Source organism: Rattus rattus, chromosome 4 (assembly GCF_011064425.1).
Source record: "Rattus rattus isolate New Zealand chromosome 4, Rrattus_CSIRO_v1, whole genome shotgun sequence".
Taxonomy (NCBI): Eukaryota; Metazoa; Chordata; class Mammalia; order Rodentia; family Muridae; genus Rattus; species Rattus rattus.
In genome coordinates, this window is record NC_046157.1 from 120,658,997 (window position 1) to 120,671,624 (window position 12,628).

General features: G+C 36.3%; 1 protein-coding gene across 5 annotated transcripts in view; it reads left to right on the forward strand.

Moving 5' to 3' along the window:
• The window catches only part of Gulp1 (GULP PTB domain containing engulfment adaptor 1), a 114,699-nt gene that overhangs the window by 46,149 nt on the left and 55,922 nt on the right, over positions 1–12,628 (forward strand). For 3 of the 5 annotated variants that reach the window (XM_032901058.1, XM_032901054.1, XM_032901056.1), the window contains exons 3-4: positions 2,768–2,839; positions 5,178–5,195. In XM_032901058.1, coding sequence (XP_032756949.1) covers positions 2,768–2,839; positions 5,178–5,195 — 90 coding nt within the window. The remainder of the gene's footprint in view (positions 1–2,767; positions 2,840–5,177; positions 5,196–12,628) is intronic. The other 2 variants (XM_032901055.1, XM_032901059.1) reach the window with 1 other exon arrangement.

The following is a 12,628-nucleotide window of genomic DNA, read 5'->3' on the forward strand; positions in this document are numbered from 1 at the left end:
GAGTTTTTCATGTTTTGAATTTTCTTTGACTGTGTCAATCTCTTCTACTGTATCTTCTGCACCTGAGATTCTCTCTTCTATCTCTGTATTCTCTTGGTGATACTTATATCTGTGCTTCCTTACCTCTTTCCTAGGGGGTTGTATTCAGAGGGACAGAAAAGCTGCTGATTTATGATTTGATGTTGGGTTTCCTGGTACACTGCTTTTCATATTCTCAAAGATTTCATGAAAGAGATACTGAAATCATGGTGCTGGGTCACCATCCACAGTTTCTGAGTCATTATAATTTGTATTTATAACAATTTTCCTGACAATGCTAATACTACTAGTCAATGAACAAATTTTAGTCTTGACTTACTGAGGCAAGTTTTCTAATTGTTCTATGTTTAATATCTAATTTCTATTCCTTTTGATTGACCTTCCTTCCCTTATTTATCTGGTGAATAATATCTTTTCTGGGTGGCTTATATTTCATATTATCAGTGAATTCTTCTCTAAAGTGCCTGTCTAAAAATGCAAAACCAAATAGACAACAAACAGAGATAGTCAACAGGCACAGGCGTCTTCAAGCACGCACCTCTTGTTTTTTCCCAAGAGGTAAAAAACATCAGTCATTGCTGTCCCTCCCACTAGAATGTAAACTTTCTAAGGCTGGTTTTTGCTTCATTTTATTCCCTAGTACATTCTCAACTTCTATAACATTACTTGGCAAATATAAAACATGCAATATTAAGTTTTACATTTAGTAGAGTGTCATGTATTCACAAGATAGCCTTGAACCTTGTATACCTTGTGTACTTTGTGTAACTAAGGATAATTTTAACATTTTGTGTGTGAGAATGGATCATTTTATAGCCCTGGATGGTTATGTAGAATCCAATCTCAAAGAATTTCATTTGTTCAGTGCTGTGATTAAAGGAGTGCACCACTATGACTATCTACTGGATTTTTTATTTTCCTGCCTCAGTACCTCTTGAGAATACTGGGGTTACAGATGCAATATGTTTTATGTGATGCTGGGGATTGAACCCAGTGTTTGTGTATGCTAAGTAAGCTCTCTACATCCTCAGACTGAATGATCCTTCTTGATTAACTTTTTCAAATTTATCCTTCTAGTATTCCTTTACTTCTCAAATTATCTGAATTGTATTTTTAATAGCCATGTGCATTTTTGTTTTCTAAGTGAGTTTTTTCAAGTTTGTGTTTTTATTATGAATAAAATGTATTGACCTTAAGGTTTGTCTGGTTACTTTTCTATTACTATGATAAGACCAAGGCAACTTATAAAAGAAAGAATTTAGCTGGGTTGCTTACAGTTTAAGAAGATAAGTCCATGACCATGATGATGGGAGCATAGCAGCAGGCAGGAGGTATGGTATTGTTACTGAATTAGTAGCTTGGTGCTTACACCTTGAGATAATGGCCAAGACATAGCCAAGAGAGTCCTTTTTCCTTCTGCTTTTGTAAGTCTGTGGATGATCTAGCCTACTGAATGTTGCTGCTTGAATCCAACTGAGTTTTCCCATCTCTGTTCATCCTCTTTGACCTCAGGGATACAAACAGAGGTTTGCCTTCCCCACTCCAAGGTGAATGTATACTAAGTTAGGTCTTGAACTCACTATGTAGTCCAGGTTGCCCTCTGTTCCCTGCCTCAACCTTCCTAGTGCAGGTATTGCAGATATGAGGAACTATGTTATGCTCTAAGTGTATTTCTTGATTATGTAAGATAAAATTTGAGGTAAGTAGCAAGGTCCACATTAAGGTGTACTTTTGTTCAATTCCATTAGTTTACTTAAAGATAAAAAGCCATGATAAATCATGAAAAGTGACTTTAATACGGTCCTGGACCTGATGTGTATGGAGTTATTAAGAATATTCTGGAGTTCATCCATAGTTTTCCCATATGGCATATTTGCATATAATGCTTATGACTCCTGTCATTTCTGTCAAAGTATGATTATTACTCTACAAAATTATTGTCAGTTATTGTTACTGTATGGTATTGACATTGTATGACCTACTAGCTCAAGTTTTGCTTGCATATAAAAATTCTTTTCCCATTCTTCTTGCTAATGACACCTTAGTGATGTGTCTTTGAAAATTTAGGAGAAGTTGAGAAAAGGAGTCTGACATATGGATTAATTCTAATCTAAAAAGTCATTGTTGTTAAATCTTTTGTTTTGAACCCTTTATCCTCTATGATCTGACACGCTACTTTCTTGGTTTAAAGGTTTAGTGGTACTCTTAAACCAGCCCTGAAACTTTAATATGTACAAATCTCCTGGCTGTGCTGCAAATCTAGAAATATTACTTGGACCTCATCAAAGCATATATTTGTGCGTTCTCTGAATTTAAACAGTTATTAGTGCACATCAACCTAATTATATTTTAACCTTGAGAAAATGAGTAATGATAATATGGAGCCAGTATGATAGTGACACAGAGTTAGCATTTACTAACTTCTAACTGTTGAGACTAATTTTATCTCTTTGGGGACAATGAAATAATTTCAGTTTTCATCCCAGTAGGAATCTTCAAATAAAAAAACGTAGGTGAGATCTGTTAAAAAAAACTTCTGAAAATAGGAATTACAAATGATCAAATTATGCATTTTCATGTAGTATATATAAATTGAGTAGCAATTGTTCTCCTTAATTAAGATTTGAGTTTGAATTTCTGTTTAACTTTCTCATACACAAAGTATCAGCTCCAGATGGTTCAACGATGGGTTTAGTAAAGTCTGTGTCTCATGCACGCTCATGTTCAGTTTCTTGGCAGTACTGAAGTGGAGCAGCCAAAGGGAACAGAAGTTGTGAGAGATGCTGTCAGGAAGCTGAAGGTAAGAGCCCTTCAGGTAAATGGCTGTTAAAATGATCTTGTGTCTCTAGCAGATTGATAGAAGCTAAAGCATGAATAGCTGTTTAAATCACTCTTTAAATTAAAAGAGAAATTAAATTCTCTTTAAATTACAATTAAATAAATACTACCTGTTCAGAGAGACATTTTGAATTTATAATTCAATTACATGTTCATGAATTATTTTGCTTTATATACTATATTTTTCTACAGTATAATTTCTTACAGTAACTAAAGGCCTTTAAGGCAGAACTCAGTCAATGTTTATGGTCAGTGATCTGCTTTTATAAGCAGACAATATGTACCCCATGCTCAAAACCAAAGCTAGTATGAAAGTTATATAAATTTCTGACAATTAGGCTATCATATCTATCAGTTGAAAATACAGTTAGTATTCATTACAAAGTAGAAGTATTTTTTAGTGCTATTATATATTAAGGATGCCCTAATGGGCCATGTCAATGAGCAGCTTTAGGGAATCTTGTGTGACTAATAGCAAAAGAAAATATTGACAAAACACCCTAAGTATTCATGAGTAATATATTTTTGGAGTAAAGTCTATGGAACCCCAAAAACTCATGCCCGGCAAGTTTCCTGAGAAACTCTTACGGCATGCCTCAAGAATGCTTATGTAATAGCTCCCCTCTCAAAAGCCAGCCTCACTGAGATACTACAGTTAGAATAATCCCTTCCGTCAAGAGGATGGCCATCCTCGTGATGTGAGAGGTCTACAGACCTCTATTTTATTTACAAAGTTAGCTTTTCTTCTCTGTGGCTGCTCTCAGAATTTAGTGATAATCTTGAGATGATATGCTCATTCCACAGGAATATTAGGTGCTGTGGCAGAATCATGAACTATAATAATTGCTGCAGTATTTTGGGAAAGTTACATAAAATATATCAAAAGTTTCAAATGAGGGGAAAGATCAGGATGAGATTTGCATTATGGATGAAAAAGTGAAGTGGGAAGTGATTTCATTCATTCATTCTGTCGAGTATTTGACATAGAAGTTCCCTAAGTATACATTCTGTGGGGTCCCAAGATAACATCCTCTTTCATTTGGGAAGAATGCACTTAGCAGCCATTTCTTTACAATGTTCTTTGGGTGGTAATTGAGGCTGGACTTTATCTGAGCAGCATTTCTATCTAAGTGTAGAGGGTTTTATTGAAAGACTATTCAGCTTGTGGCAACACTTAAATTATGATTTTATATAATTGTTTTTTTTTTTTTTTGTTTTTTTTTTTTTTTTTTGGAGCTGGGGACCGAACCCAGGGCCTTGGGCTTCCTAGGCAAGCGCTCTACCACTGAGCTAAATCCCCTTATATAATTGTTTTTAAAGTGATACAAATCCTGATTTAAGCCCAACTTTACTGCAATCAGAAGGTATCTTAAAAGAACAATTATTTTGGCGATATTTCTTTATATCTTGGGAATTCTTCATTCAACATCTCATACCTGAAACCAACTTAAATGGCTTCTAAAACTATGACTTATATATACTATATGACATTTCTGTATAATTTCACACGAAGAAATGAATATTATTGGGGAATATAATGGAAACCAATAAGATAGTTTAAGTGTACACTTAGTGGGCAGTAGGTTTTATTAAATGTGTCTTTTACAATTAATATGCATTTAATAAATAAACTATTTTGGCTGAAAAATTTGTTTCTTAGAGAAAAAAGATTCTTAGAGAATCTTTTACTAGTAAACATGAAGAAGACAATGGTTTTATGTAAATTTGTTGTCATATTTCTTTTATGTTGTGTTGAGGTCAGAAGCTATCATACAAACTATAGCAATATTTGTACTTATTTTAATTTTGCTGTCATATAAATAAGACCAGATGGTGGTGCTGTGGCTCCACTAGAAATGGAAAGTACCAACTGTTCATGACCTCATTTTGATTTTCTCCGTATTTTTTTCAAACACAATCCTGACTCTTTAATACATATATTGCAGTGCTATACTCAGATTTTTTCTCGTGTACTTAAAATGTTATTTATATTTACTCCCCTTTCAATGTTTGCATTTTAAATGTGTTTGATTTTTGAGTTTTGATAATTAGAAATTTAAACATAATTCAGGGTGATGAAAAGCTTAACGGATTTTCAATAATGGTATTTTCTACCCCCTGTACCTCATGGCATCTGCTTGAATTTTAACAAAATGTTTCTAAAAATTTAAATATTGACTACTGTGTAACTGTAAAGAATTCAAAGTTTGAAATTTTTAATGTAATAATTTGTGCAAGAATATAAATATTTCCATATTCTGTCTGCTAAAATGTTCATTTTTCTGTTTCTTATGCTTAAGCTGATATTTAAGAAAATAGTAAGTATCTAAAAGTGTGATCCTCTAAAACTTAGCACAGTTATCATGATGAATTTTGTTTTCAGACAGTGTCTGTTTAAGTACATTCAGTACAAATACCAGGACTCAATGTGTGTTCACAATTTGTTATGCCTCAGTAAGAATCCACACCGGAACATTGCTATTAATTCACCAGCATCCCTGAAATAAGCAGGATATATATTTCTGTCCCCAGTTTGAAAGGCTCTAGTTAATGAAACTCACTTGACACACACAAAGCTGCTTTAATGTGGTAGATAGCCTTTAAAAGTCACTGTCAAGACAAATTCATCAGCCCAGGTCTTGATCACTGTATTTCATTCTATGCAGCGTATTTCTGTTTTCTTTTACTTTTTCTTCAACTGACCAATAATTTAGAACTTAGTTAGGAATTATTTAGCATCTAAGTAGGAAAAATACAAAGTAGTACCAAATAATTTGCAGATTATATAAGATACATAAGCAAGCCTAAAAATCCCACCAGGGAACTCTTACAGCCGATAAACACCAGCAAAGTATCCAGCAAAGTAACTGAGTACAAGAAGTTTTTTTTAAAAAAAAAATAATAGTTTTCTTATATACAAAAGTCAAACAGACTGAGGAACAAATCAGGGAAATAATACCTTTCACAATAACCTCAAATAATATAAAATATCTTGGGGGTACTTCTCGCTATGCAAATGAAAGACCTGTATTATAAAAACTTAAAGTCTTTGAAAGAATTGGAAAAAAGTATCAAAAAATAGAAAAATCTCTTATGCTCATGGATCAGAGGGATTAAAATAGTTTAATTACCAAAGCAGCCTATAAATTCAATGCAATCCCTATCAAAATTCCAACACAATTCTTTAGAGACCTGTTCATGTGAAAAATTAAAAATAAATGAACAAACCAAAATTGGAATTTCTAAAACAATTCTGAACAATAAAAGTATTACACAAAATGGAGTATTATTCAGCTGTTAAAATTAACATGAAATTTTCAGGCAAATGAATAGAACTAGAAAAAAACATAATCATCCTAAGTAAGGTATCCTAGACCCAAAAAGGTGGAATAAATGATAAAATACATTAAATTGAATAAATGATAACCAAACCAAAGAGGAAGGCTCTAGAGGTGAAACTGGGTTCTCCCTGGGATGGGGAAATAGAATAGACTAGTGGCAGGTGGGGACAGAAACAGGGAATCAAGTGGCTGGGAAGGGCCATGGGGTGGAGGGAGAGATTATGGGTAGAGAAGCTGGAATTGGGGGGCGGGTATTGGGGAGTGGTGTGGAAACTTACTGCAGTGGAAAGAAATTTCCTGGAATCCATAAATGTGATCTTAATGAAGATTCCTAGTAATAGAGGATATGGAGTCTCAGCTGACTATCTCTTGTAGCCAGGCTAGACTTCCAGTGGCCAGATTGGGTTGCATTTAATTGAATTGTTGGCCAAAGGGTTCCCATGGAAATCTCCAAACAGTCTGGTTGTGTTGCTGTTGCTAAGACAAAGGGTTGCTCTCTACAAATGGACAACAGCATCCCATTGTTGGGTACAATACCCACGTTTCTCATTGAACTTGAAAAATGTCAAACTGGTACCTACATGGAACTTCTTCTATCTGTGTACTCTCTTTCATACAGGAAGGTACTCTTCAAGCTACCGGAAGAGAAACCCAACCATAAAACCTTTGACCTACAATCTCCTACATGTAAAATATACTGGCATAATGGTGGCACAGAACTTGTAGGAATAACCAACCAATGTCTGATTTGACTTAAGATGAGAAGGAACCCATACTTAATGCCGCTTGAATAATCAAGAACCAGAGACCAGATAGTCTGGATACCTAGGGTAAAACCAAACACTACAGTTCTTAAAAAAATAAAAAAATAATTTCTAATGATACATAGGTCCGTGCCTTATAAGCCATCAGAAACACTTCCTCCAGCAGCGGAGGGGAAGAGATGCTGTGACCCACGAGAGATGCAGAGAGAGAGTCTAAATTTTGAAGTCTCTATCAAATTCCTTCCGTCAGAGCTCATGCTATCCATTAGAAGAAGAGACAGAAATCTTTTAAGAGCCAGAAGGGATAGAGGACACCACGAGAAAAAAGGCCTTCTGAATTAACTAATTAAAATAACATGTGAGCTCACAGAAACTGAAGCAGCAAGCAGAGAGCCTATGTGGGTATACACCATGCCCTCTGCAGATATAGAATAGATTTTAGCTTGGTATTTCTCTGGGACCCCTGACTATGACTACAAGTGGGTCTCTGACTCTCGTGCCTGCTCTTGGGACTCCTTTCCTAATATTGGGTTGCCTACGTCCAATTCAATATGATAGGTTTTACTTCATTTATTATCTTTTATTTTGTCATGTGTGGTTGTGATCTCCTCTAAGCCTGTTCTTTTCTAACGAGAGAAAGAAAGGGAGTGGAGGGGAGATGATGAGAAATTGGGAGGAGTAGCAGGAAGAAAACTATAATCAGGATGTATCGTATAAGAAAAAAATCTATTTACAATAAAAGAAAATATACATATAAACACAAAATACACAGCACCGCCAAATAATAGTGCCAAAGCAATAATGTTTTCCCAACTAATGTATATTCTATTAATAATGGAATTAGATTTCACTTTTCAAACTGTCCTTTATGAGCTATTTGGAAATTGTGGGATGACAGCATCAAAATGCAATGGTCCTATATAGCAGTGACATATGTTTAACTGACTTCATAATTTCAAGTAACACTTCATTCTTTTATCATTTTATGGGTACAAAAATGACACTGTACTGTGCTAATGTATCAATTGTGTTTTACATCTTTAGGATCTTTTCACTGGATTGAATTATTATCAAGTTCAATGATAGATTATTCTATCTACATAGGTCTATCAAGGAAGGAATTCAGAACAAAAATTGGATGAAATTTACAAATGAGACTGTTCAAGTATTTACATTAAAATAATAAATAAGAAAAAGAATATAGCTTAGGAGAAGTAAGCATCACTTTGTACACCGTCTCCCAGCAGTCCTGAATTAGAAGTGTTTCTGAACACAGTTAAGAAGTCCCCAAGTAGCCAGGCAATAGTGTCTTATGCCTTTATTCACAACACTCAGGAAGCTGAAATAGGCAGATCTCTGAGATCAAGGCCAGCCTAGTCTAGAATGAGGTTCAGGACAGCCAGAGTTACACAGAGAAACCCTGTCTTGAAAAAAATGAGAGAGAGGAGAGAAGAGGGGAGGAAGGGAGGCAGGAGAAAGAAAGAAAGAAGGAAAGAAAGAAAGAAAGAAAGAAAGAAAGGAAGAAAGAAAGAAAGAAAGTCTACAAGTAAGAAAATCAAGGAGAGTTAATACGGAAGCATGAAAGAAAGGCTTTCAAGAAATGAGTTTGAAGATGGATGAAGCAAAGAAGTGCAGGCAGCCAGGAGCCGGATGTATATCTCTCATGAGAGACACAGCCAGAATACAGCAAACACAGAGGCGAATGCCAGCAGCAAACCACTGAACTGAGAACAGGACCCCCGTTGAAGGAATCAGAGAAAGAACTGGAAGAGCTTGAAGGGGCTCGAGACCCCATATGAACAACAATGCCAACCAACCAGAGCTTCCAGGGACTATGCCAATACCCAAAGACATGGACTGACCCTGGGCTCCAACCTCATAGGTAGCAATAAATAGCCTAGTAAGATCACCAGTGGAAGGGGAAGCCCTTGGTCCTGCCAAGACTGAACCCCCAGTGAGCGTGATTGTTGGGGGGAGGGTGGTAATGGGGGAGGATGGGGAGGGGAACACCCATAAAGAAGGGAGGGGGGCTGGGGAAAGGGAATAACATTCAAAATGTAAATAAGAAATACTCAAGTTAATTAAAAAAATGAAAAAAATATTGTTATAAGTTTGTAGCACTATGAGGTCCTGATTAAAAAAAAAAAAAAAAAATGAGTTTGACCTTCTCTGTAATTAGCAAACTACTGAAGATGTAACTGAGTGAGTCTAACCTTATATACAAGACTTTTGAAACCTACTTTTTGCAATCATGTCACAAGACTGATATAACCCTTGATATACATGAAAACAAATGTGAGTGCATGTGTGCAAACATAGCTTTCAGAAGTGTGCATAAGGGGGTTAGGGAAAATCAAGTTTGGGTTGGGTGAGAACTCAGGGTCGTTGTAGCACTGTTTAATTCTTCCATCTTCTTATCCTCCCTCTCTTGAAACTCCCCTTTCTCCAGCCCGCCTCTCTTCCTCCCTTCCTCCCTTCCTCCCTCCACCCTCCCCGCACCCACTCTGTGTAACATCAGCCTTCTTTTCTTTCTTAATTTGTTCGATTCTTTTTTTCTAAACAGTAAGTTTAATATTACTGGCTGTTTTGTAGCAAATATTGGCTCTGTTTAAAAAATACAGGGTTACACAATTCTTGTCAGAGGTCATAGGAATTGCTGTTTCCAGATGGTAAAAAGGCCTTGGAAACCACTGTGTTTTTGTTTTTGTGGAAAACAAACTGTGAGGAAGACACCAGCACAGGTTGGCTTTTCTCAGGTGGCCTTCTGTAGATGAAGAGCAACTGGTGGTTCTGTTAAGCCTTCAAAAAATAAAGCTCAAAGTTGCAAAAGGATAGTCTGATTTGAAAAGAACATTAGTACACTTTCTGTGAGGGGGAGCTAAAACAATTTTGTTACGTGCAAGCAAAACACATTTCTTAAGGACAGAAAAGTATTTGGCACACATTGGATATCATGTGCTCATTCTAAACCCTCTAGAGATAAAAGAAAGAATACAGCTAAGCAACTTATATTCATAGAAATGCAGGAAAGAGCAGCCTGAAAAATGAAGCCACCCAAACGGGAACAAAACAAATGGCATTAGCTAGAACTCAAAGGCAGACACTTCAAGGCACTGCTGTGGGCGTTAAGTAAGTTGCTCTCTGTGATAGTGCAAAGACGTGAAATAAGAAGACTTTGAACATGCTGCCCCAGGACCCACTATAGCATGAATGTTCACATCTGCCCTAAATTAGAGGGACTTACACACAGCCAAAAAATTGGACACACAAGAGCCTTGGAGTCCTGCCCGACCTCACATCTGATCCAATTTTAATCAAGTTCAGAGGTTTTTCCATATGCCGAAAATGAGTTAAAGGAACCTTGAGATGGGAACAAGAAATCTTACTACTTTAAAAGTTTTCTTCTTTTTCTTCTCTTAAAAAGACATATGGAGAGAAGGAGCAAAGAAAGAAAACACGGAGTGTAGAGGGGTTTCCAGACAGGAACCGGACTCATTTTAATGTGGAATCAGGAGAGAAGGAGCTTAAAAAGAAAACAGGGCGTCAGGGTGGGTTGCAGGCAGGTCGGATACCAAGTAAAGCCATGGACCCAGGAAAGCAACAGTTAAACTAAAAAGAATTACAAAATATTGATGAGAACAAGCGTATTCTAAGAGCACATATATGTTGCATGTATGTGCATAGGTAAATATTTGTATGTATTTTAATGTTAAAAAGTTAGAAACATATCCTTAAATGTGACACCAAAATTTCTACCAGAGAAAGCCTAAAGGTGATAAACAACTTCAACAAAGTGGCTGGATAGAAAATTAACTCAAACAAATCAGTAGCCTTCCTCTACTCAAAGGATAAGCAGGCTGAGAAAGAAATTTAGGAAACGACACCCTTCACAATAGTCAGAAATAATATAAAAAAAAAAAAACCTTGGTGTAACTCTAACCAAGCAAGTGAAAGATCTGTATGACAAGAACTTCAAGTCTTTGAAGATAGAAATTGAAGAAGATCTCAGAAGATGGAAAGACCTCCCATGCTCATGGTTTGGCAGGATTAATACAGTAAAAATGGCCATCTTGCAATCCACAGATTCAGTGCAATCCCCACCAAAATTTTCAACTCAATTTTTCATAAAGTTACAAAGAGCAATTTGTAAATTCATTTATAATAATAACAATAATAATAATAATAATAAAATAATAATAATAAAAACCAGGATCACAAAAACTATTTTCAACAATAAAAAAACTTCTGGGGAAAATCACCATCCCTGACCTCAGGCTGTATTACAGAGCAATAGTGATAAAAACTGCATGGTACTGGTATAAAGGCAGGCAGGTAAATCAATGGAATAGAATGGAAGACCAAATATGAACACACACACACACACACACACACACACACACACACACACACACACACACACACGGTCACTTGATCTTTGACAAAAGAACTAAAACCATCCAATGGAAAAAAAGACATAATTTTCAACAAATGGTGCTAATTCAACTGGAGGTCAGCATGTAGAAGAATGCAAATTGACCCATTTTTATCTCCATGTACAAAGCTCACGTCCAAGTGGATCAGTACTTCCACATAAAAACGGATACACTAAAACTAATAGAAGAGAAAATGGGGAAGAGCCTTGAACATATGGGCACAAGGGAAAATGTCCTGAATACCAATGGCTTATACTCTAAGATCAACAATAGACAAATGGGACCTCATAAAATTGCAAAGCTTCGGTAAGGCAAAGGACACTGTCATTAGGACAAAATGGCAATGGACAGATTGGGAAAAGGTATTTATCAATCCTACATCCAATAGAGGGCTAATATCTAATATATACAAAGAACTCAAGAAGTTAGACTCCAGCGAATCAAATAACCCTATTAAAATGGGGTACAGAGCTAAACAAAGAATTCACAGCTGAGGAATGCAGAATGGCTGAGAAGTACCTAAAGAAATATTCAACATCCTTAGTAACTAGGGAAATGCAAATCAACACAACCCTGAGATTCCACCTCATAACAGTCAGAATGGATAAGATCAAGAACTTAGGTGACAGCAGATGCTAGTGAAGATGTGGAGAAAAAGGAACACTCTTCCATTGTTGGTGGGATTGCAAGTTGGTACAACCACTCTGGAAATCAGCCTGGTGGTTCCTCAAATATTGGACATAGTATTACCTGAGGATCCAGCTGAACCACTCCTGGGCATACACCCAAAAGATGTTCCAGCATATAAAATGACACATGTTCATAGCAGTCTTATTTATAATAGCTAGAAGCTGGAAAGAAACCAGATGTCCTTCAACAGAGGAATGGATACAGAAAATGTGGCACATTTACACAGTTGGTTACTACTAAGCTATTAAAAAAACAATGACTTCATGAAATTCTTAGGCAAATGGATGGAACTAGGAAATATCATCCTGAGTGAGGTAACCCAGTCACAAAAGAACACACATGGTATGCACTCACTGATAAGTGGATATTAGCCCAAAAGCTTGGAATCCCCAAGATACAGTTCACAGACCACATGAAGCTCAATGAGGAAGAACAAAGTGTGGATGCTTCAGTCCTTCTTAGAAGGGGTACAAAATATTCACTGAAGGAAATACAGGGACAAAGAGTAGAGCAGGGACTGAAG